General features: G+C 41.3%; 2 protein-coding genes and 2 long non-coding RNA genes across 5 annotated transcripts in view; 2 read left to right on the top strand and 2 right to left on the bottom strand.

Moving 5' to 3' along the window:
* The window catches only part of DCX-EMAP (Doublecortin-domain-containing echinoderm-microtubule-associated protein), a 39,103-nt gene extending 32,863 nt beyond the window's left edge, over nucleotides 1-6,240 (bottom strand). For both annotated transcript variants that reach the window (NM_001274921.1, NM_140471.3), the window contains exon 1: nucleotides 5,065-6,240. In NM_001274921.1, coding sequence (NP_001261850.1) covers nucleotides 5,065-5,808 — 744 coding nt within the window. In that variant the 5' untranslated portion in view covers nucleotides 5,809-6,240. The remainder of the gene's footprint in view (nucleotides 1-5,064) is intronic.
* A 9,388-nt stretch (nucleotides 6,241-15,628) lies between these two features.
* On the top strand, nucleotides 15,629-16,311 carry CG34245 (uncharacterized protein). The gene is made up of 2 exons (NM_001202178.1): nucleotides 15,629-15,933; nucleotides 16,057-16,311. Exons 1-2 carry the CDS (start codon nucleotides 15,719-15,721, stop codon nucleotides 16,235-16,237), a joined length of 396 nt encoding a protein of 131 aa, NP_001189107.1. The 5' UTR covers nucleotides 15,629-15,718; the 3' UTR covers nucleotides 16,238-16,311.
* Nucleotides 16,312-19,541: 3,230 nt separating this feature from the next.
* lncRNA:CR45398 (long non-coding RNA:CR45398) lies at nucleotides 19,542-19,955 on the top strand. Its single transcript, NR_124942.1, has one exon. It is a non-coding gene; the product is annotated as a long non-coding RNA:CR45398 (long non-coding RNA).
* A 3,906-nt stretch (nucleotides 19,956-23,861) lies between these two features.
* On the bottom strand, nucleotides 23,862-24,704 carry lncRNA:CR44702 (long non-coding RNA:CR44702). The gene is made up of 2 exons (NR_124941.1): nucleotides 24,162-24,704; nucleotides 23,862-24,110 (listed from the first exon to the last, which is right to left on the bottom strand). It is a non-coding gene; the product is annotated as a long non-coding RNA:CR44702 (long non-coding RNA).
* Nucleotides 24,705-24,913: the final 209 nt, after the last annotated feature.

Genomic DNA, 24,913 nt, shown 5'->3' with positions numbered 1-24,913 from the left:
CTATTAATTATATATACTCATAAATATTCTTTGAAGTTCTGTACAGTTTTCAATATATTTAGCAACGAATTTATGAAATATATATATATTTTTATATTATTGTATAATTAAAATAAATAGCCACGTTTAAAACTATTGAGTTATATACTTCCCTATAAATTAATCAATAAATAAGATAAATCTGGCTTGTTGCCTTTTTTTGAGTATGAATATCCGTATTCTCAAAATAATTATAAGTACATTATTTTCCAAATTTATATTCCCCTGCTCACCGCTCGTTCAGTGGGTATTGAGTATAAAATCCTCTTGTAATTGTGAAGCAGACGCGTTGTACACACACAAACGCGCATTACTCATACGCCCGGTTGGCTTGCACCTTTTGTTAAATTTTCGAAGTGAATGGAGGGGTAGGGTGCAGAGCTAAAGGGTTGGGAGGGGCAAAAGGCAGCTCTGGAGGCAACCGAGATTTTGTCGTGGCGCTGTAAGTGAAAAGGATCACGACCACGCAAATGCGCAATTTATGTCGTCAGGTGCAGTCAACGGACACAGTTGTCCCGGCCCCTCATCGCCATTTAACCCCCTTTCACCTCGTCTTTACCACCACCACCACCAACAGTCCATACCCCACCTGTTAGCCATAGTCAACTATCTGAGCCCACACCATCGCCATCGCCATCGCTCGCCAGCTGGTTCATCCACATTTCACATCCCTGGCGCGTGCAACACGTAAATGGCAGCGAAATTTATCAAACGCTTTATAGCCCAAAGGCAAGTTCCGAAGTTTTTGGCTTTCTGCGGTGTGGAAAAGCGATGAGGGCGGAAAACCTGGAAAATAACGCAGACGAGACGGTGGTTTGTGGGGTTTAATCTTGTTCACATGTCACTGCAGCTTGTTTGGTCATAAGTTGGCCGCCTTGGCAGGCAAAAAAAAAAAAAAATAATTGACGTGAAATCTGGTCGCTCTCCATTCGCCTTTCGCCCGTTACCACTGCCGATTACCACCCACTGCCCACTTTATATGCAGTTAATTACAATGGCGCTGACCTTGCGTGCTGCATGCCCCGCATTTTGGCTTTTGTTCTCTTGGCATGCCGCTCACGTTTGTGCCAAAAATCTTAATTTCTTTGCGGCTCTGCGTGTCCATTTTTCTTGGCCAACCGGGTTTTGGGGTGCAGCAGGAAAAGGAAAGCAAAGGAAAGTCCTGACCATCATTCATAATTGGCGTGCTGCACCTTTAAGGCGTATTTATGGCACAGTGGCATTATCGGTCAGCAGAATTCTGGTCTCTGGGCTAGTTGCTAAATTGCACGATATATATCTAATTTCACCGCTAAATTGGCCAGCAAGGAGAATTCAAATGGAATTTCATATTGCGGTCGAAAAAAGAGAAAAGCTTGTAAATGACATTGCAACTGCATTCGAAGGTGTGGTGGCAGAAGAACAAAATAAATTAAATAAAATACAAAATGCAGGGCGGTATTAAATCATTTCTTCATTTTCTTGAAACCAAACATTTTGTAATATTTTTATGGCATGACACATTCTTAATTCTACTGAAAGTTGGTCAGCTTTTAAATTGAATTTTTATGGGGTCAGAGCCGATACTATTTATATCATGTGTTAAAGGGTAAAATAGTTCAATTTTTAGTGTGTTTAGCATTTATGGATTTATACATTAACCGATTGAGGACTTTAGCATTAAATGAAATATCCTTATGCGGCCCAAGGCTAAAATAACGGCCAAAAAATATATTACAAAAGGGTTCTGTTTTGCATTTTACATTCCTTTGGTTTTATTAAATTTACTTTGAGATTATTTTCCATCCTCTTTACCAAGAAGATGTATACCATAAACAAATTAAGAATATGGAAATGAAAAATTGTTAAGGCGACAGCAACTTGAATTCCTTTCAGAGAAAGCTAACAAATTCCATTAATGCTCGTTAATCCCTTCCCCATTATTTTCCCTCGGCTCCTTGGAACAACCAAAAACGACGTTTCCTTTTCATTGTCTGAAAATTCCTCTGTCTCAACCCACTGTTGGGCCTTCGACCTTCTCTGGATGGTTAGAAATTTAAATTTTGATTACAAACTGTGTGCACAAGCCACCCACTCCGGGTTCTTTTGGCGCACAACACAGCAATTATTTGGCGGGGCAAGCTTTTGACAAGGTTAATGCAATTTGCTGCACCCAAAATCATTCAAATTTCGCGTGTCGGCGTGAGTGTCGTCACGCATGCCCGGTTGAATAAATTATCATAAATGATTTTGTAAACAGTTTTCGTCCGCTCGGCTCGGCCGCAAAATGAATTTATATTATTAGCCAGGCCAAAATGCACTTTGCGCCTGCTCTGGCCCGATTTCTTGGCCCCTCCCGTTCGGCGTAGTACTTTGCATACATTTTTAATTTCCCTAAGTGAAACGCCACAAGTTTTCAAATTGGCCTTTTTCGCGTGAGAGCGCCCGAAGTGCCGGCTGATTTTCTATGCATTTTCCCATCTGATGAGTATATATGTGCCCGCAGCTCCATTGTTCTTTGTGGCCTTTTGTGCCACGGCGTGGAGCTGGAGCCCACGACCCCACACAACGGATCCCCTTTGGTTGCCGAAGAGAGCGCCGCTGGCTCATCATAAGTTTTGATTTCAGGCGGTGCAGCGAATGGAGCGAAGCCCTATACATAGAGAAAAAATGGGTACTTTTCTTATTTCATTGGGAATTTGTAGGGCTAAACATCTTTCATCGAAGATTCCTGTTCTGCACACCAAAATTAGTATCAGGAACAAGTACATTTTCAATTCCCGGATAAAATTTTCTGAAAATTCTGAGATTTTGGATACATACTGGATAAATACTTAACTGAGCCATTCATCACAAATACATTTTTGGCTAACTTACTAAACCTTTGTACTTTACGGCCAAAATAACTCTATGATTTTGACACAATTTTTTCGGCTTAACGGTTAAAGTTTCTTTACCAATCGCATTCAAATTTTAAATTAGCAATAATGGAATTTTTTTTATATTTTCACTTTAAATGTATACCATTCTTGACCACAGCTACATCAAGTTATAGTTATTCTTCATAAATAGTCAATTTTCAGAAATAAATTGAACAAAACCGCGAATTGCGGTTTATTTTGGCCTTGGGTTTTTATTGACCATATTTTTTGGTGAAAACCGCAAACTCTCAGTTCAATCATTTTATGTCGGTGATTTTTTCAAAAGTTTTTTAATGTTGCAAAATCAGGTTACATACTCAGTACTTTAAATACAATATTTCAAGCGCAGTAGTTAAAAAATGAAATGACACTATTTTATTAAACGCTCAGAATAAGATTAAACTGTTGCCGAAGATCTTTGAGGAAAAGAAAAAACAAAAAATTCAAATATTTCGACACTTCTCTCATGTTCTACCAAGAACAAAAAATCCGAATATATATGTATGAGTTCTGTCAATCTTGACCGAAAAAAAAAATATCCTTGGTTGAAGTATTTTCGCAAGTGCACTCTGCATGCTCCATGCTGCGCTTTTGTTTGCTAGCCGCGGGCCAGGCGCAATTGCCTTTGCCGTAGCGAGTTGCAGCTGAAGTTGAGGCCGGAGTCGCAGTCGGTACTTGGTGTCCCGTAGTGGAGCCCGGAGGAGAAGCCCCAACCTGGTGGATGGCGGGTGTGGGGTCTTGGGTATCCTGGCGGGATGGAATGGCTGCCTTTTTTCTTTGTCTTGGGCACTGGCACATCCTGACTTTGGCTCACGCTTCGACTGCATTAGACGCATAGTCGGGGATGGCTTTTGACTTGGTCGTTAGCGATTATGGTTTGCCGCAGCCTCTCCAGCCAATCCCACAAAAACACCCCAACTCCCAAAGCCACTCCCACTCAGCCTTATCATCATCAGCCACCCACAACGTTTGTCAAACGGAAGGTGGAAACTTTTTCAATAGTTGTTCCGGAACATGTTGGATGTGCGGACGCTTGATTGCTGCACCCGCATGATGTCTGCGATTTGTGTGGATTTTTTTTTGTTTTTGGCCAACTGCCTCGGCCAGATGTAAAAAGAGAAGACTTTTAAGCCAACTGTTTGGCGAGTATCTGATTGAAATTTATGCGAAAGTCAACCCTTCAAATGGGTTGCCTAAAAAAATGTCCTTGGGTGACGAAATGGTTTTTCGAATTTCATACAATGTTTTTATGACTTTATCCCCTTGTTTCTTATACTTAAGTCTTTTTACATTAATATAATTAACTTGTTTTATAGAATCAAGAAATTAATGTACTATGTAAATAAAAGAAATAATTTTCTCCCTCGAACTTTTGGATGAAAAGTTATCGTTAAATCTGTTACTTTTAATTCGATTCCATCCACCGCTTTCAGTATATTGATGGAACTTATCGATAAACTGCCAGCTGACCATTTCGGCCTAAAGAGTTAATGTCCTTATCCTTTTTTGCTCAACTGAGCTACTCTTAAGAACCACTGTTCTCTTAGCCGTCCCAACTCTCAAGTTAGCCCACTCTCAGTCGACCATAAAGGCTAAGACCTAATTCCCAACTTGCCCTCGTGGCAGGCCAAAAGGCGTGCTAATTGTTGGCATTGTTTCTAGGGCTAGACTCCCACAACAGCGAGAGTGAGTGAATGCGAATGTGTATGTGAATGAGAGCGAGAGAAAACGAAAGTGCTTGCATGCAAAAATGTGGCCCCACCGAACAACTAACCACCCACCCGCTCACTTCACCCATTTCCCCCGCAAGGACCCGCTTTTCCGAAGAAGAGGGAGCAAAACAAAGAAGCCGAAAGGAAAGCGACGCCTTTGATTTTTAGGCCAAGTGACCAAGTTTTCTCACTCCACAGCGCTGACCGCAAAAAAACGCCAAAACCTCGTATATAGTTTTATGTATGTTATGCACACTTACACACACAACCGGCACACTAACTAAAATTATACCAAAATATTCAAATTTATATTGATTTTGCGCCTGACGTGAAAACTCTCACTTAAACTTCAAAATAATGAAAAACTTAGCTGAGCTGAAAGCAGAAATGCATGCAAATAATCTGGTACTAACCTTGAAGGCCTTGAACGAGGATACGACATAGAAGGCTCCATCCTCCAGTTCATCGAGATGATATTTTCGATCTCCGTCCATGGAGAACACATATCGAGCACCCCGTGGCAAGTCCATCTTGGGCGAGATCTTATCGAGAAGATTGTCCAGTGAGGTTACATCCCGTCCGGGACGATAGCGCAGCTCCACACCCGGAAAGAATGGATCCCCATTCCGGTAGAACACCACACGGCGTGCCTTCCAATAGGAGAGATTATTATATCGCGATGCCGCTGCACTTGAAATTTCTGGACGGGATTTAGATCGCACCAGCGGCACCACTGGCGGCTGCTCCGAGTTCTCGCTCATGTTGTCCAGATACCCGGGACTAATGGCGCGACTCTGCCGCCCACTGGTTGCACCAGTGGTCGCACCGTTCCGTTGCTGCCAATAATCCGGCACCTGGCGATCTCCACCAGCCACCTGCTCGCTGGCTGCTAAGTCCTCCTCATCATTATCGTACCGGCTGGTGTTCTGAATCCGGAAGCTGGAGGACACTGGGCGCTTGGGACTCTTCGCAGGACTGCTGCGGTTGCTATCGTTGTTGCCGTTGATGTTGCTGCCGTGCTTGTTAATGTTGCTGCTGCTGCTGTGGATGCCGTTCCCGTTCCCGTTCCCGTTGTGCAGATTATCATCCAAATGGGGCTGCGTCGGTGGCGGCGAAACGTTTCCCTCGAGCGGTGCGTTCGGACTAATTTGTGGCATTGTTTGGCCGCCCAGAACGGAGTCGTTACTGCCAGCTGCCTCTCCACCGCCATCGACCTCATCCTCGCCGGTCTGGGCCTGACTCAAGCTGGCCATATAGTCGTCGTTCTCTTCGTTGGACATTGTCCTGGTGTTGGTACTGTTGCTTGTCCTGCTCCTAAAGCAGTCACGTCAGCTTTCTCTTAAGGAATTGGCTCAACTTGCGTGCTCGGTTTGTTGTGGTCAAACGGAATCGCTAAGGGCAGCGTCGCGTCGACGCAAAGGAAAACTTGGAGCTCCCAAAAGGGGGGCAACTTCTTGGAGGTTTTCTTCGAGCACGCAGTCGCTGGTTGCCCAGCAAAGAACTACGTTGCTGGCCTGGCTAAAGTGGAAAATGTTTGATTAGAAATTTGATTAAGGATTTAATTTAAGTCATTTTAAATAATATTTTTGGAACCAAAAAAAAACATTTTTTTATAAAACATCGGTTCGAACATCGAACGTCACTCTCCTAATATAAGAGGTCTATAAAAGGTTGGAAGTAAATTCTGTTAAGGAATCTATCAGTTATAATATTCGTGATTCAAAATTGTTTATCATGTACCAACTGTGGAGAAACAATGCCAAATCTTCACAGTTCTCTGATAGCCTTTAACATGTCAATAGATTGTAATTATCGAATATATATTCCCATGTAATGTCTTCATTCATAATCCTCAAACACAGCATACATATGTCCTGGTCCTTGTTCCACTCAAGCCTTGCACTTAGAAATATCAACTGTTAACTATATCCTCACCCTCTACGTAATCGATATGCCACGAACTCTCGATGCAATGTGTCCAATGCTCCCATTGCCCAGGGCTCTCCAGAGTTCCGCCCTCTCAGCCTGCCTGCTGCTCGACTCCCCCACTTCACAGGACTCCAAAGGATTCAATGGGCTGTCCGGCGAGCACTTGCCACTGCCTTTGTCCCAGCAAACAGACCAAAGAGCCCCACTCAACCATTCGGCGTGGGCACTACAAACATTCACACTTCTGCGGGGTCGAGGGACAGGGTTCTGGGTTCTGGGTTCAGGGTTCACAGTTCAGGCGGCTCCACTCCTCTCCTCTCCCGCTGGAGAGGCCGAAAATATCGCGTATTATTTGCCCTGCCTTGCCTTGCCTTGCATTTGGCTACCTCACACATCGATGAGGGTACACTCGAAGTCGTATGAAAAAATTCTAAACCATTTTGGGTTTAGGTTCAAGAACTATATTGTGTCCAAAATAAATGCATAAACAATTCTAGTTGTATCTTTATATATATATTCTATATATTATTACTAATATCTAACTAAAAACTCGCACAAAAGGACCCGCAATATCACTTTGCAAATTTGTTATATTTAACATCTGAATACCCCAGAAACAGGATTTTAGATTTAAGGAAAATCATTCTGGCTGTTTTTCCTGATTTTTCCCCAGTGCATCGAGTGTTAAGCACCGAAAAATTGCAGACGGCAGGGAACAAGCCGACGACTCCTGGCTTAAGTGGCATTGGTCTCTTGTGTCTTTGACCACTCTGCACTCACACTCACACACAGTTCACCTACAACCATTCACACACACTTCCACACAAACCGGGATCCAAGTCCTTTTCACTGCATTGGAATTTCGTGTATTTTACAATTGCAACAAAAAATAAATATTTGTGGGCCAAGGGAGCTGGAATTTTCACTGGTGAGCCCTTTTACTTGATTTTTTTTATGGTTTCACCTTTTTATTTGTGGGGTGGCGGCGGGCTTGGGTTTGGATTTACCTGTTTTATGCAAATTTGTTTTTATTGCAACACGTTGCACGTTGCTTCTTCCTTTTGGTCGTCGTATTTATGGCCGTATATTTTTTCGGTTGGGGTAAAAGTGGCGCGGTGGCTTCTTTTGCGGCAATTAGGTTAATGACACTTGGGCCGGCAGTTGTTGCTTTGGGTTATTTATGCACAAACAGTTGTGCCTCTCCACTTGCAACATCAGCAGCATCCACTTCCACTAATTGCCTATCAATCAGCCGCAATTGTCTCCACTTTTGGATCGGTTTTTCGGGGAAAAACGGGAAAAACACTCACTTATCGGATAGCACAAACCCATTTACTTGAATCAAATTTAATGAACTCGAAGGCGAGTTTATTAAAACATCTCTCGCGCTGGCAAGAAAGTTGGCCAAAACAAAAGTGCGAAAGTTTTGCTTACTTTCTGGCATTTACCGATGCACAAGAAGAAATTCCGTGTGGCAACTTTGCCGGTCAAAGTGTTTTTGAAGTGTGTTTCGAGCGGCGCTGCCTGCTGGCTGTTCTGCTGGTTTTCCCGCAGCTTTACCTTCTGCTGCTACTGCTGCCTTTTGTCCACTCTAAATTTCCTTGGCGACGCAGCCAATTTTCTTAGAGAGTGCCTTTCTCTTTCTACCTCCTTTCCTCGAATCGCGAATCGAATTACACGTTCGCCTGTGTGAGTGACTGACTTATGGGGCTAACTGCCCACCGCTTCCCGCCCGCTGCTCCACCACTAATTGTGCCCTGCTTAGGAAAACCACAAGCACTCGCACACAAACACACACACTCACACACTCACACAGACATGCACTCATACCAGTGCAAAGGAAAATCCAGTGGGCCATTTGCTGTGTTCTCTTAGCTGTTTGGCTTTTTCACCTTTCTCATTGCACTATTACCTGTCGACCAGTGGCGTCGCCAGGAGATTCCTTATCCTCTCCAATTATTATGTTCGCATGGGATCCAGTAGATTCCTGGCTTTGACCGATTGATTGTGGGATTGTGTCTTTGCCCGCGGCGGAGCTTCGGCCTTTAAACTGATTTCCAGGGGAGAGCTGCAGGGTAGGGAAACGCTTACCATAACACCGTAGCTTTAGCTAAAGCAGGTCCTTTTACCCCCTGTGGCTCAAAGGCTTCATGGCACTGTGGTTAGATTTTTTTGACTTTAATAAGCTGGATGGCTATTTTCTAAATGATATAATACATATTTGGTTTAGAAGATGGTCAAAGGAAAGGCACAAACACTTTCTAGAAAATAATACAAATTATCTAAGCCCTGTTTTATTTACATTAAAGAGAGTTTCCCAACATTTTCTATGATTATTTAATGACAATTGTAGTAAAATATAATTTAATAAGCAAGCATATATATGCTTATAGCCATATCCGAGGCTTGCAAAAACATTTTTCCCAACGATTAACTTTTATAATCGCTTGACTGGATATGGCAGCTGGATTAATGGTACGTAATTGAAACTTTATATTTATATTTTCGAAATTCCCAAACACTGCACCACAGTACCTGACTTCCCCCGTCCCAACACCGCCATTAACCACCACCACTTCGCTTTCAAATTCTGACTTGGGGCACGTTCCCCGAGGGGAAGTCGCAGTTTTTTGCTTATCGTGTTTATATTGTCGTCGTTGTGTGTGCTTGGGGTTTATGTTCGTGTGTTTTGTCGTCGCCTTAGTCAGCAACGTCAACGTCAACCTCACGGATCCAGCAGCAGCACCTTTCTCATAGAGAAGGTGCCATACCCCTCGATAGAGGGGTCCTCGAGGGGGCTGGTTATGCGCCACTCACATGCAACTACTTGGCCAAAACAATTTGTGGGTTATTTTCGCTGCTTTTGGCAGTGCTGTGAAATTTTCTGTGTCACGCTGGTCGCACGAGCAACAGTCCCCGCGAATAGTACACTCCCACTAAACCGCAGAAATAAATTCTATTGGCGGGTGGTAGAGATTGGCTGGGGTAATGCTTTCATTTTTTCTATCGTACAATTAGGCCAAACGTTTGTGGAAATTTGTTTTTATTACAATGCTATTACTCGTAAATTGTATTGGTTGGGGGCGAGGACTCTCCGTTAATAACTTCGTGAGTTTCCTTCGCCGTACGCCCTCGCATTCTTTTAAATTAATCACATTTTTGTGTGGGCGACGCAACGTTTTGGTGAAGTTAATGTATTATTTTAATGCCATTTCCGGCTGGCTGCCTGATTTATGGATTTTCAGCCATATTTCTGTTTAATTATTTCGCCAGCTTTGTGAATTGCCACACAATTGAATCATCAGATGAAAGTAGCTGCGGATTATCTTTACTCCGCTAAATGGGAATTTTTTCCCAATGGCAATTTCAAAGTAATTTTCTCATGCCCCGCAGAGGTAAACTTTTAAGCTGACTTACGTAGCTTCGATCTGAAGCATCATTCTATCCAGTTTCAATTTCAATTATCTAATTTTGCCCAACAGACCCAAGCTGGCAAACAACAAACTATTAGAGGAGCCAACAGTGGCACGCCCACATCAGTTAACAACTAAAATAAGCTTCCTTTCTGTTGCCAATACGACTCCTTTGTGCCTCCCACTTTCGGCCACCAATCAAAGTGCATGAGAGTGCTTAGGGACTGTGCTGGCAGGAAGTCTTGATAACATAAAATGGTATTTCAGACATTATTTAAATATATTGGTATCCATTTTATATTATTATATTATTTGGAACCGTAAATACACATTTTGAAAATTTTTAATAGCTATACCAGATTCTTTTACAATTTTCTTTGTTTAATTTTATATATTTGGTTTCTGTAATTATAGAATTCTGTGAATAAACACTATTGGATTGCATATTTCTTAAAGGCGTTGAACGTTTTAGTAACTTTTTTGTAGACATCTTGCCCTCGTTTTGGATTAGATTCCAGCATCACTGGGTAAAAAGGTACCTGCCATAATGAGCTCTTTCAATGCCCCAGAGAGCGGGTGGGACAAGGTGCGGGTGGTGCAAAAGTGCAGGCTGCAGCACCTTGTTGCCGTTCGGCATTGTGCTCACATGAAGGACTCTGGTACTGCGGCAGCGGTGGCAGAATCCACGAAAAGTCGATGCCCACAAAGGATGTTTTGTTTGCTGTAAATGCCCACTGTGCAGCAGCATGCACACACACGTGCCCACCTTAAATTTCCAGCTAATGTACTCACGTGCAAACACCCACTCATGCACAGACACACACACACTCCCGCACATGCACACACCATTGCAAAGTACGAGTAAACAGAAAGTGCAATGCAAGCCACTAAAAAGTCCAATGCCGCCGGCATGCATTTTGTATTGCATACTTTTCTGCGCCGTGGCCGAAAGAAAAAGAAAATTGCAGGAAAATGGCAAAATGGCCGGGGTGGCGAACATTGGGTGGTGGGCGAAATGGCGAAATGCAGTGGAAAATATTGTGCAAAGGGCGCGGTCAGAAGTTGACAACGACAACAGAGCCAACAATGAGGCATTTTTAATGTGACCATTAAACAATGGCAACGAGGACAATGCACACACACAGACACATATACACAATCAAGCCAAAAAGAGGGAAAGAAACACATTGACTGCAGTGGACGGCGAAAGTAATAGTTTACCCAACAAACTAAATTTGAAAAAGATATTCCAAACGTTTAAGACTTAAAAATGGAGGTTTATATCTTGTATAATTGTAGTAACAATTATGTTGGGCAGGCAATCGATTACGTTTCGAAGTACTTATTCAATTGGAAGTACTGACTTAATTGCGATTATATAGCACTTGAAGTTGAATCAAGTGGAGCATTGGGATATCCGCTGCAAGCCAAAGTTTCCCAAGACGAGGAATGTACATATATATCTATATATGTGCGGAAAGAAAGGCAGACTTCCCATTCAGCTGCTGTCAGTCGCGCGCGAAAACTTTTCAATACAAAGTATGAAGCCCATGACGCTACTAAAAGGAGACATTGAAGAATGCGACAGCCCCGATGAGGCGACGGCAACAGTGCATCAGAGGGCCCAGGAGCAGGCCAAGAGCTATAAGCCAAGCAACAAGCCACGGTAAGGACTTTCGGCCGAGCCGAGCCACATATACAACTGAATGAACCGCAACAAAGGCACTCAACTGACTCCGATTGCGACTCCGGCAACTACTACGGCTACAAGACATGGTCATTGGCTATACAGACGAAAAGAGGATATTAATGAAATGAAAGTACATTTATACTGTTTTGCTTTAACTAAGTTAGAATGTATTATAACAATTGGTTATAATACTTATAAAAATATTATATAAGCTGTACAATTTAAACATTTAAGAATAAGCACTTAAAAATAAGCTAGAAACAAGGAGAAGTAATTGATTGATTGATTACGAATGCTCATGATATTTTTCCACCGTGTGGGGGTCTGCGATTGCGGCTCAAGCTTTGTCTTGCCACTCAGCTGAACAACAAACCCCCAACCACCACCGCGTTCCCATAGACGCTGTTGCATTTGGCCATGGACAAAACCGCAAGCAGGGCGAGCATAACAAGAGTTCTTTGAATGGCATGGTAAGGAAAGGAAAGGAATCGAGCTAAGGGAGGTGCTATATAGAAGGGAGTCGTCGGATGGCTGACCAGGCAGCTGCCATGTCAAACTGAATGAATGGATGGGAATATGGCTGGAAGGCAAACCGACCACAAGCAGCCCAACAGCTTGGCCAACTTATGTGAACGCACATGCACTGCAAAACAAGAAGCGTTCGACAGATTAATCAAATAAAATAAATAAATAGTTATATAGGAGTTTTGTTATGTGTTAGAGATGTCGCAGTTTCTATAGATTTTTATACGATGTATTATCATAACCAATTACGTACAAAAATTGAATTATTCATCATAATTTTCAATGAACTTAGTGAAATGCTTCTAAAAATGAATTGCTTAACAGAATACTAATTGCATTGCCCAAGTTGCTCACATTTTTCAGTGCTCAAACACATGCTTTGGCACATAAGAATGGAGAAGTTGAAAAGTGGGAACGGAGGTCCTGCCAACGCATGTCAAGCTGGCCGGCCAAGAAGAAAAGCTCATGTCCTCAATTGTGAATGCGACCAGAATTGTACTCGTAGTCGTAGTCGTGCTCATTCCCATTCCCAATCTCACTCTGAAACTCGTACTCATCCTCGAACAAAAAGTTTCAATTGTCTCTGGCCGAGAATGTGTGAATGCGATTGTCCAAGTTTCTCATTTGCGGCAAGGGTTTGGATCCGTTTCGGTCTCGTTTCCTGTTGAATGTGGGCACAATTAATTTTTGTTGCGTACATGCAGCATGTGATCGCAAGGATAATGATGATGCAGATGGCCATGCCTTATGCGCCCATATTGTGCAATCCCTGGCCTGATAAATGCCCCACTTGACCCTTGTGCCAGTCGAGATGTCTTCAGCTCTTTCCGTTCCGACTCGCAATTCGGGGTCCTGTCTTTTGTGGCCAGCCGGGGGGCATTATCTCCATCTCAGATAGTGTCAGCACCAGAAACTTTCGCCATTAATGAGTTATGCAAAGCTCGAATGGAAGCGGGTGTGCACTTAGCGCCACATCCTGCATCTTAGAAATTTAATTCAAACCTGCACATTTGCTTAACCCCAGAAACATATATCTTAAATCTAGTAGTTGTCACAAGTCAGGGATTATATTCCATGGAAAGACTTCAGGCATTTCGTTTCGTGTTTCTTTTTAATATTTTGAATTGTTATGGTAATAAAATTACAATTATTTAAAAATTTATTCATTTTAATTTCTTAGAAAATTATTTAAAATGCATAACAAATTGCTATTTCACTCTAAAAATTGTAAATATTCAGTATTGCTAAATTCCTTATTTTCTAGCCTTGAGTGGGTTAAACCTTGGCTTTCCTCTTTCTAAATCTTTTGTCGTTAATAAAGCAAATGACCAAAAAGTTTTCAGCCAGGAAATTAGCATTTGGCAGCATTCGCTGTGAGCCAGTTTGGCCACAATGCTCCTCCATTTTCCTGGGGAAATGCAAATGGCTGGCCAAAGTGTTACGGTTTCTGGTGCTGCTTTTTTTCTCGCTTTTGCCACCGCGCAGTTGATGGGTAGCCATGATTAGTTTAGGTCGGAGGATCGCAGACATAGCCATTCCCATTCCCTACGTTCGCGCAACACGCCGTGCCTCATGCCGCATTCTGCTGGCCACATGCTCGCGCTGTTTTGGCATCAAATGTTTCGCACTGAGGCTCTCAGTCTGCTTTTAATATGATTGCAATTCCCGCTGTGGGGCTCTAGCGAAACACTCGCATTCACACGGCTGGATGGTCCACTTTGCGGTCGTGGATGCACTGCACCATTGGCGATTGCTCCACACTGGTACATCACTTTTTTAGGCGATCATGGGCTCTTATCAAGTCTACAATATCCGAGATCCAAGTACGAACTTGAAGTGAAAAAAGAGTTTAAGACAAATTAATTTTATAATCTTTGGTTCAACATTTATTTTTTCAAGACGCAGTTTTATGATATAAAATATAAATATTACAAATAAGGGAAAAACAATAAATTCTCAGATAATATTCTGTGATTAGAATTTACCTGATGTGTAAGAGAAATTCTTGGAGTTATCATATAAAGTAATTCTTTGTCTACGCATTTCAATAAAAAGATACTCCCCATTTCACCGAGATGGTGTTTTCTTCAAACGGGAAGAATTGCAAAAAGAAAATTACAGCGGGCAGCGGCAATTGCACACGAATGACATTTCTACTGGCGGTTCGACATTAGATTCGCTTCGCTGGACCCAAATGGTTTTTGGCCAGCCGTCGGTGTCGTCATAGTCCTGTTGGCATTGGACCATAGTCCTTCCACCTTTCGCTTTCCTTTACTTTGTGGTAATTAATGTACATATGTATGGGTTCGTGTGAACTTGTGTCTGTGTGTGTGTGTGTGCGAGTGCGAGTGTGTGTTGGGCATCAATTACTTTGGCTCTTGCAGTTGGCCGGTTACAAATTACAGGCTATGAAGGCGCCTCGCCTTTCATGTGGCGAATCCTTTTTTTTAACTTTATTGGCAAATCAATTAGGTGGCTTCAAATTGTGTTTGGCTGCTGGTCAGCGCTTAATTTATTTGATTTCACTGACCGACCGACCGAACGAGCCTTCCTTCAAATGAATGCCAAAACTTTTTGATCATTTTTATTTAATATATATATGGCATTATTTTTGGCTCTACCCATGCCAGATGTTGTGGCTCTCGGTTCTCTGCGGTCGTCGTTATTGCCAACAATCAGTTATGGATAGTATGTTGATGGGTAGGAGATTTTCATAGTGTGAGAGATGGGGGGAGGGGGAATCAGCGTAAAATTTAATTAGCTTTAAGTGTGTTGGTTGTGGCGGTTGTTCGGGAACGTTGTTGTTTGCTACGGTTTCGTAATTTGTTGTTAATTACTTTTTGCAGAGCGGCTTTTTATTGGAAATTAACGCCAGCAGGTTTTCGGTATTCCAGTGTGTATTTCTATTTGTTTGCGGCAGTCGGTGGGTGGCGGCGGGGATTGCTACTTAAATTGAAATCAGCCATAAATAGGCATTAAACTGGGTACATAATGATTTTAATGGCGGTTTTCTATATTATGCTGATTACTGTAAATTTTCGGTTTCAATTTGCCCGTTGTTATCGATTTCCCCCTTATCTGTTTTTTGGTGATGGCTATGTTGTTGCTGCCGCTGTCTTTTTTCAATTTGCCCCTGTTTGTGTGGAATTCGAAATAAATTTATCTAATGACTCTGCCATTATTTGCCTTTTGGGCGCGCATTTATTTTATGGCGAATTCAATGCGTTGATTTATGGGATGTTTTAAAATTTGCATAATGTTATTAATTCGACTCAGAATTCGTATGGCTTAAGATGTCCAGACAGCGATCTGAATTGATAATCATAAATTACTTACAGATTTAAGTTTAATTTAAAGCGTTCATGGTATTAATATGCAACTTACTTGAACAGCGCGTTCTGATTATTAGGTAAATAAATCATTATTTTACACTTTCTTAGGACTTCATTTGTTTGAATTACTTGTCACAATTTTGACGACTTAACATTTTGTAATACTGTATGGAATGAAATGAATGAATCCACACCAAGTAACTGCAGCACACGAAACACACAAATACCAATTCGAGCGGTTCTCAGACAGACCAGGGAAAGTTTAACTGAGATCTTTACCAAGTATCGCCAAAAAGTGGGCAATGGAGCTCTCCTGGCGGTTCAAAGGGTCAAAACTTCTCAACAATTAAGTCTTATAAAGCCAAGCCTTCGTTGTGTAACCAAACGACAGAGGTATGTAATTGAGAAAAATTACAATAGAAATTCAATCGTATACACTTATGTAAACCCACAACAAAGTAATTCTGCATCTGTCAATAAGTAAAATAACCGCGATGTTCCTAAAATATTTAACAGTTTCTTTAAACGATATGGATGCGAAGAGGTGGCCACTGTGTGCCTTTTGGTGGTCATTTTGTTGATGCTCTTGTTTGGACTTTACCTGGCCAGGAACTACAATCACGCCTATATCTATGGCTCTGGTGGATGCCTTTCGACGTTTTTGTGGACATACGATGAATGCCAAATAATTACATAGGCCCAAACGGTTTTGTTTGTATATGAACTTTATTGATGCCCGATTGGTTGTGGCCAATAAACTGATAGCAATTCATGGAGTTCCCTTTTCAGCCAAAAGGTCAAAGCTTAATTGCATCAATTTTACAATTTTAAACATGCCACCACACAGACAAAAAGAGGTGACCTCCGCACCTTTAGCTAATTAGGCCGTTGGCAGAGTGGCTCTTTTTTTCACCGATGGGGGGCGCTGCCAATCATCAAGCTGTTTAAATAATAAATCACTTTAAAATTAGTTTGCCAACTTGTGCAAGTTGAGCGACAGCAAATTAGTGAAAGTTAATTAAAACTATTTAAATTGCAAATTATTTTAACGTTTTCCACACACATCCACATGCCCAAAAGACCTGAAGTCGTGTAAAAAGTTGGAAACGGAATTCACGCACACCGCCCACCAAAAGATCCGTATGAGTGTGCTCGTACATATATATATGACTTTTCACAAAATGTTTAAATGAGGGAAATTAAAAAGGGGTACAGGAGGGCACACGGTGGAGTATCTAAAAAAATGTCAAGTTGCCCTGGGATGGATGGTAAAGTCAACCGAGGGGGGAGAAAAAAGTGGGAAAAAAAATGGGGAAAAGTAAAAAGAGGCGGCGGTAGGCGTTGGGGCGTGTACGTGTGGCGCAACAATTTGCATATAAAAAGGGTTGTTAGACTTTAAATAGCAGGCATGGCCTATTATATGCATTAGGCCCCAGATATGGCGGGGCATTAAGATAAGGCACTTACGCCCAGCTTACCACGCTCCGTATTTCGTATTCCAAAGACCCGGGTAACTCCATACACCTACGCAAAAGTTAATTTATGCGGGCATGTCTGTGCTATCCCCCCTCTCGTTCACTCTTCCGTGTTCCGTCTCTTTCGCTCGGCAGTCTGGCTTGTTGAAATTTTAATTAAAGGGAAAATATTTAAGGATGCAGCAGCAGTAGCAGCAGCAGTACCAACAACACCACCGGCAGGAAGAATGAATACAAAAAAAAAAGCATAGCGAAGCGAACCAAAGTTGAATGGAGTCAACGAGATCGTGGAGTTTGTGGAATAACCCGCATACTCTAAAAACTTTTGGCCTTGCAAAGAACTCCGGCATCATCATCACTTGACAAGTACTTGGCTTCCGCCACTGACTTTTGCTTAATTCCTAATGACGGGTTCCCAACTGCATTGCACGTAAACAGATGCGAAAAAATAAAACAGCGAAGCCAAATGTTTGACTCATAAACGTGAGATAATTACTCGAATGACAAGAAGTCTTCTAAACCGGGTGGTATGAGTAAGGGTTGACTTTTTCTTAAGAATTTGCTTGAGCATTGCCATTCCGCTTTCATAGCTCTCCAAAAAATGTAAGTTAGTTTGAACTACTTTACTTTTAAAAGCATGCAAAGAACTAAGGAAAGTTATAGCTGTTTTTTATACTTCAAGAAGGTTTATCGACAAGATCTTTATCTACAAACCAACTCCCGTATTGTACTGAAAGAGTACTTTCGATTAACTCTACTAAATGAACTCTTGAAAAATGCAAATCAATTGGAGTCTCAAATCTCTGCACTATTTAATTAATTAACTTTCAATTACCTTTGCCGAGCTTGCAACTCTTAATTAGTTTATACTTTCCGTATCTCTTGCCTTGCCTTTCCAATCGAAACTCGAGCTCTTTGACATGATTTAACCTTTGGACTGGTCTGGACGCCCCAGTCCTCGTACTGGTATTTCAATTAGCAGCCTAATAGAGGCTGAATGACTTCTGACCCTGCAACGTGCAACAACTGACCGCAAGGCACGTCGGCAGCCTCCAGTTGCATTTTGGCCAGTCAGCCCGCATCTCTTTTAGGCCAACCGGATTTTTTCAGACTCCAGCCGGAAGATCACGAGGCAACAATGGATGGAATCAGAATGCAGAGCACTTGGAAAAATTTCAGATAACTCTTCATTTTCATTTTAATGATTACCCCTGCAAACGCAGAAGCTAAACGGCTTAGACCTACCACCAATTACAAAATAGCACTAATTATCAAATAGATTACTTTCAAACTAGGTAACTGTTAGTTAGTTAACTGGCAATTGACCACTTTGTTCAAGAGTTTAACAATAATTTATTTCTTAGTTTAAAAACAAAAATAGTTACTTGGTCTTGTTTTCTCTGCGTTTGAGCATCAGCGGCGTTCGCAAATATCTCAATTGAAAATGACTTGGTACGTGAAATCCTCCACCTGATGTCTGCCTCCATTTTCGGGTGTGGTTGTGTTTGTGTGGGCCTGAATGTTGACCGGGCTGCTTTTATGGGGCTCTTCTAAATCAATTTGACAGGGATGCGGAATAGAGCATGCCAGGAACTCATCAAGACCGCAACGAGGTCCTCTTCAAAGCGATTAAACGTGGAACGTTTGCGTTAGTCAACATAGTTTGACATTCCAAATTAATGAGCACTTAAGCGCACGCATAACGCATTTATTTTGCGAGCAGGTTGGTATTGGGAAATGGGGCGTATGAGGATATCTGTGTGCTGACACTTTGCCGATGAACCTGCCAGCACGAAAGTTAAGTGTCTCTGACAGACAGACACCGAATTTGGTGGCTAGATTACGGCACACACACACACACACACACACTGGGGCATGATTTATAGGGTTGCCACGTGGAATTATGCATGTACCCGGCCAGAGATTCTAATTATGACGCATTAATCACCGAGCGGCAAGTTTATATATCTGCTTTTTATGGCCAAAATATATAAAGCAAGTGCTATAAATTAGCAAAGATTTGTGGGCCTGGTCAAAATGCTAATTTTAGTATATAACCTTGGCGCGCAGATTTTCAAGCACTTTAATGCGTTCGAGTAATAAATGAAAGGTGAATTATAAATTAAAATAATACCCTTCACGAACGGCTGGCAAATTAAAACAAATGACATTTTACACAGTCACTCGCAATCGCACACACAGAATCGTAAAAAGTGAATGAGAAATAATAAAAGTATAAAACGGGAACTTAACGCGCGTCGCGCGATGAGAATAAAAATAAAAATCACCTCAAAGCAGTAAAAATAACAAGAAAAACTAAATTTTTCATAAATCCCCAAAGCAGCAACAACGCAAAAACCTCATAACTGTGGCCGCTTACACGCACACACACTCGCACATTCCCATAATGTTGAAAAGAGGAAAATTAAATCAAAAACATAAAAATAAATATTAAATTTTTTCAGGTTGCCTGCGCTGCAGCGCCACAAAAAAAAAGTATATAAATAAAAGGAAAAAACAATCCGCGTTGCGTATACGCCACGTTGCGGTCGGATTCAGATCTGCCATTTTGGCCCCAGCTTGTTAAAGCACACGTGGCCTGTCAAACGATGTCAGTACTTCCCCGGCAGCCGCCCCAGAAAACGGAGCAGGAAATTAGACCGAACGCCAGCAGAAGTCGCACAAAACAAACAGACAAAAAGTTAATTGTATGAAATCAACACACTTAAAGTCAACAGCAACAACGAACACCGAACACCGAACAACTCGAACAACAAATACGCTCTGAACATGTTGACAACAGTCAAGGGCAATATTAGGGGCAGACCCCAGAGCTCCTGTACCCCAGAAAAACCCGTGGAAAACCCCAGCAAAGTGCTGGCAATGATAGCAGGCCAGGAAAGGGGCGTGGCAGTGGGAAAGGGGCGGCCGCTGGAGCTGAAGCTAAAGGCAGTCAAGTCGATCTACAGCCAACAGTCAGGCGTTGAAGAGCAGGCAAGGACCACCTCACACAGCATCCAAGGACAACTGCCAGTGTACAGAGAAAAAACTAGTACGTGATGTGTGATTAAAAATGAAAACACCAGAGCGTGCACGCTGGCGAAAAAACAAAATTTATTTAATAACTGGTACTTTTAACTAATGTTGACTTAAAGGAGAACCATGTTAATTATTACTGTAAAAGCCTATTAGTATAATACTAAAGATGTTATAAATCATTTTATTTGCATGGTAATCATAATTCAATTGTTAAACCATTTCCTTATTGCCTTTTTCCTGAAAATGACAAATGCGTTTATTAGAGATAAATAATTCAATACGAGTAATACATTTTTCACTTATATTTTTCTATCACAACATTAATCATTTTTCTTATAAATTCTCTTACCTAAAAAAATAATGGAGACTTACATACAATGAAATCATTTGAATTTTTTAATTCTTCCATTAGTTTCTCTCAGTGTTCGAGTGCGAAAAGAGTAAAATGATGGAGCTGCTTTCTTGGCTGAGCTGCTCGCTGCACATGAAAAAGATGAAACTGCTCTCGGTGTTCGGTAGGTAAGCTAAATACTCAAGGATCCCTAGGATGGGGAAGGACGAGGACCCAGCACAGGACACTCGAGCAGAGACAGACAGTGGAGACAGTCAGACAGTTGGCCCAGACAGAGACATACCTTGACACTCGCTTGCTCTTTGGTGAAGGAGGACGAGAACGAGAACGAGAACGCCGGAATGTGTCCTCGTTGTCGTACGAAAATACTTGAGCAAATCGTGTTAAATCGCGCTCAAGTGTTAAAGTAATAAGCACTTTTAATAAATAAAGTTGAAAGGTTGTCCGGGTATGTGGCTGTGCGGGTGCGAGGGCGACAGCGTCAACACAAACACGACCAGACAAAGACAGATATTCGCAGGCAATTGCGGTGCTCAGGAACTTGTTTGTCTTCTAATGGTCGGGGTTATTACATTTCTTCTGCAGGTGATTTTGAAGGAAATAAATTGGAATTGACATTCTAGCTGAATAATCAGGAATATTGAAAGGCTCGTGCTCGTATGGGTATTGCCGATTTAAAAATCGATAGTTCATCAGATTAATAAGAGGAAGGCAGCTAACAATTGGATTACTTAATTTCAACTATGCCAGAAGCTAATTTGGGCTAGAAATAATTTAGTTGGGTTTAAAAGTGTAATTTAAAAGGAAATAATATATATATCATGCTTTTTTTCATATAAATTGAAAAACAGAATGCTTAAGAGGCTTAACTTTTGCAGCACAATATTTATGAAATTAATGATATTTTAATGACTGCATAAACAAAGCCTAACAAACATCGATATTTTAGATGACAGTCTATATGCTAAGCTTAAAGTCAAATAAATGAAAACGACAAATGCTACTCATTCCTTATTTGTGCTCACAATAAAATGGTTTTATTAAATTTCTGTTCTCTCAATAATTAAGCCAACTGAAGTACTTGTGTGAGTAATCAATTCATTTAACACATTTCCATTCAGCCAAAAGTGCTGCTCATTAGTCTTTGATATTTTTTATGCATTCTCGTGAAATCCACTTGAACGCAAAATATCAATGTAAATCACTTAAAGGCATAATTAAAACAATATGTTGCATGGAAAATGCGTTATATATAATAACGGGTAATTTAAAAAAGTAAGCTGAAATATGCTGGGCATAGCAGCGATAAAGGGCGTAGATGGGGTCGATTGCATCTCGTGGATATGAATTTACAATGGCGAGTGCATTAATTCAATAATTAACACTAATTATGTGCGCCAGGCATTTATTATGCAGTGACTGTCATTCGACTGCCGCCGATCTGGCAGTAGTGGCCGTCCCGAGTAGTTAATTATAATTTATGCATAATTAAAAAGATATTTATTAAAAAAGGGATGACAATAATGCAATTCATATTGATTGGGTAAGCCAGGGACACTCTATATTCTCTATCTCTCTCCCTATCTCTCTCTCTCTCTCTCTTTCTCTCTGCCTCTGTCTTCGTGCCTGTTATCCCCTGTTTTCAGGACACAAGCACACACACAGACACACACAGCGACATCCTGCCTAATACCGTTAAATGCGCCATCATTGTCAACAGCCGTGGCCTGCTTTTGGGCGCCCGTTTTCATCCCCTTCTGCTCTCCTCTATTAGGAGCATAATTTTCCACGGCCATAATCACTTTAAAACAATTTCGTGTGCGCCACATTTAATGAAAATTAATTTAAAACTTGCACCGGGTTAGGCAGCGCCTTTACATACACACACACACACATAATTTTTTTCGGGATTTTCTTTTTGGTTCCTGGCAAAAAGCCGCTTAAATTACCCCAAAAATCCCAGACATATAATCTTTTGCCAGCTTTTCTGCCTCTGTGTGTGTGCGAGAGCGGCTTTTTTGTTTTTACATTCAACGAAACTTTGGTTAGCTGTCGGCTGGTGTGGCAATCACTTTTGAGCGTAAGCTGCGCCATATTGTCTGCCATTATTGTCAGCGTACGGGAAACGGAAATAGGGTGTCATATTTTTCACTGTCTGCCTGAATGTCCTGGCCTTCGTTGTCTGTGTGTGTATGAGAGCAACTGACTGTGTGTATGTATTGCTGTGTGTGTTGTAAAAATGCGGTAAGCTCCACTCGTGCTTAAGCATTTCAACCCGGCCCTTTCTGTTTGGCGGCTTATATCCGGCCAGAAAGAGTCCAGCTCATGACATCGGAATGATATCTCATTACCCGGCTTAAGCAAGTTTAACGATTCTCCGTAATTTCAGAACATTCGCACATGAGCAATTAATTGTGGTCGACACTGCAGTGACTGTATGGAAGTGGCCTTGGGGATAGTGGTGGATTTTTTGGTCTAGGTAATTTTATTTCGAGATACAATGCTTTTCCTGGGAATACCTTTTATTATATTATGAATGCGTAATATTCAATTTGATTACCTTTTGTGGGTAAAAGTTATATTACTGAACTGCAGGGTCGTCCATATTTCACAAAAACGAATGATTTTTAAGTATGTTATGGATATTTGTTTTAGAATTACTGTTTTCGAAGAGATTTACAAAAATAACTAGTTGTATAACGTACAAGTTAGGAGATTTTTAAACCCAATCACCCAACATAAAAGTCAGAAAAAGATGCAAGCCAGCAACGATAAAAGGGAAATTAGAAAGTATAATGAAGTGTTTCAGGCGTTCCTTTATATTTTGTTTGTCCCATTACCCGGTCACCACCCACAACTCACCTCCATCAACTTTCTGTTGGCTTTTTGCTGTTTTGCACCACGAACCGCCTCCCCGTGGACCAAAGTGTTCGCGTTTTATCAAGTGCCACGAGGGCAACACTCATACGCCATGTGCGCCATGAATATTTGTTAACCGCACTGTAAACTGTGTTTACAAAAATGTTTGCCCCGTGTGCATGTTGTTACTCGTACAGTTACAGTATGCAAAAGACGCCCACTCCGTCCCCATTCCCCCACCCACTGAACAAAAAATGGTGGCCATTTGTGGTCACCAGCCAGATGTCTTTCATTAGGTGGTTAAGCTTAAATGGTATCCTGGTCCGGCCATCTGTTTTAGTTCTGATGGCGTGCCAGAATGTCTTCATTAAATTAAGGAATTTCCTCGACAGCTCCTAATTGTTTACGGAATTTTCTTGAAATTGTTTTGTATGGTTTACTTATGAAATGCTTAAGCAAATAACAACCGAATTAGGCGTTCCGCAAGGATAGACTGCAATTATTATTAATAAGTCAAAAATTATATTTTCTTTAGGGGCTTAATATAATACTTGTCATACGTTGCTGTTCATTTAAAGTTCGGGAACTTATCGCTTAAAATAATATAATAACAATTTGTATGCACATATTTAAAGCTCCTAAGAAATTCAATATTTTGTTATCAGAAACAATGGTATAGGTGAACTCTTAGCAATTTTTCGCTTTTGTTACATTATATTTGGGTTTAACGATTCCATCAGTTGCTCGAACTGGTCAATCAGTCTCAATTATCATAACGCCGGCCAAGTGAAGCATCCGTCGAGCCCACACTCACTCTTACACATATGCGGTAATTTCTGGAGCGCCTGGCAATAAAATCAACAAGTATGTATCATTGTATGCTGGAGCATACTTACCGGAGACTGGCGGACGAATCGATTCAGACATTAATACGGATGTGCGCTTATGCCTCACGACTGATTCAAGTCAGAGGCCACCAAGCGGGCGCCACATATATTCGCATTAATGCCTCATATTTACAGCACTACTAACTGGAAGCATATGCTGCTGTAAATTATATAATTAGCACGTAGGGAGTGGGATAAAAAATAACAGAATCGATAGGTGGCATTTACAAACATTTATTATATGTCCAACAACATGCATGACCCCATAAAAAGTTAATTGTTAATTGTTATTACAAGTACCATAGTGTTTGTGTTGTGTAAAAAAAAATGCCGAACAAACAGGCAGACATAAATATAACAATTATTTTAGAGCAGTACTTACGTGTGCGATCTGCTCTTGTTATTTTTTCCTCTGAATTTCTTCCCTAATGCGCTACCCTCACGCAATGCCATTAAACCCAAATTTTGTGCTGCTCCTGTCGCTGATTTCCACGCAAATCCTGTGGCAATACCAGCGCGAAAACTCGCCTGTCCACGCTTTGGCAATTAAAAGTCGAAGGCCTACGAAACGCGAGACCCCGATAAGTAGGCAGCAGAAATATGCAAAAAAAAAAAGAAGTTCAGGCGTAAGAAAACTGATTTGTGATTGCCTCGGAAGCTGTAAAAATTCAAACAAATATAATTCTGCCAAGGCAAACATCAAGTAATAATCATAAAAAAATCGAGCGAAGAATGAAGCTCAATGGGGAAACAATGCCCAA

Source organism: Drosophila melanogaster, chromosome 3L (genome assembly GCF_000001215.4).
Source record: "Drosophila melanogaster chromosome 3L".
NCBI classification, from domain to species: domain Eukaryota; kingdom Metazoa; phylum Arthropoda; class Insecta; order Diptera; family Drosophilidae; genus Drosophila; species Drosophila melanogaster.
Note: the sequence above shows the minus strand (reverse complement) of the source record. Positions and strands in the feature narration are given on the sequence as shown.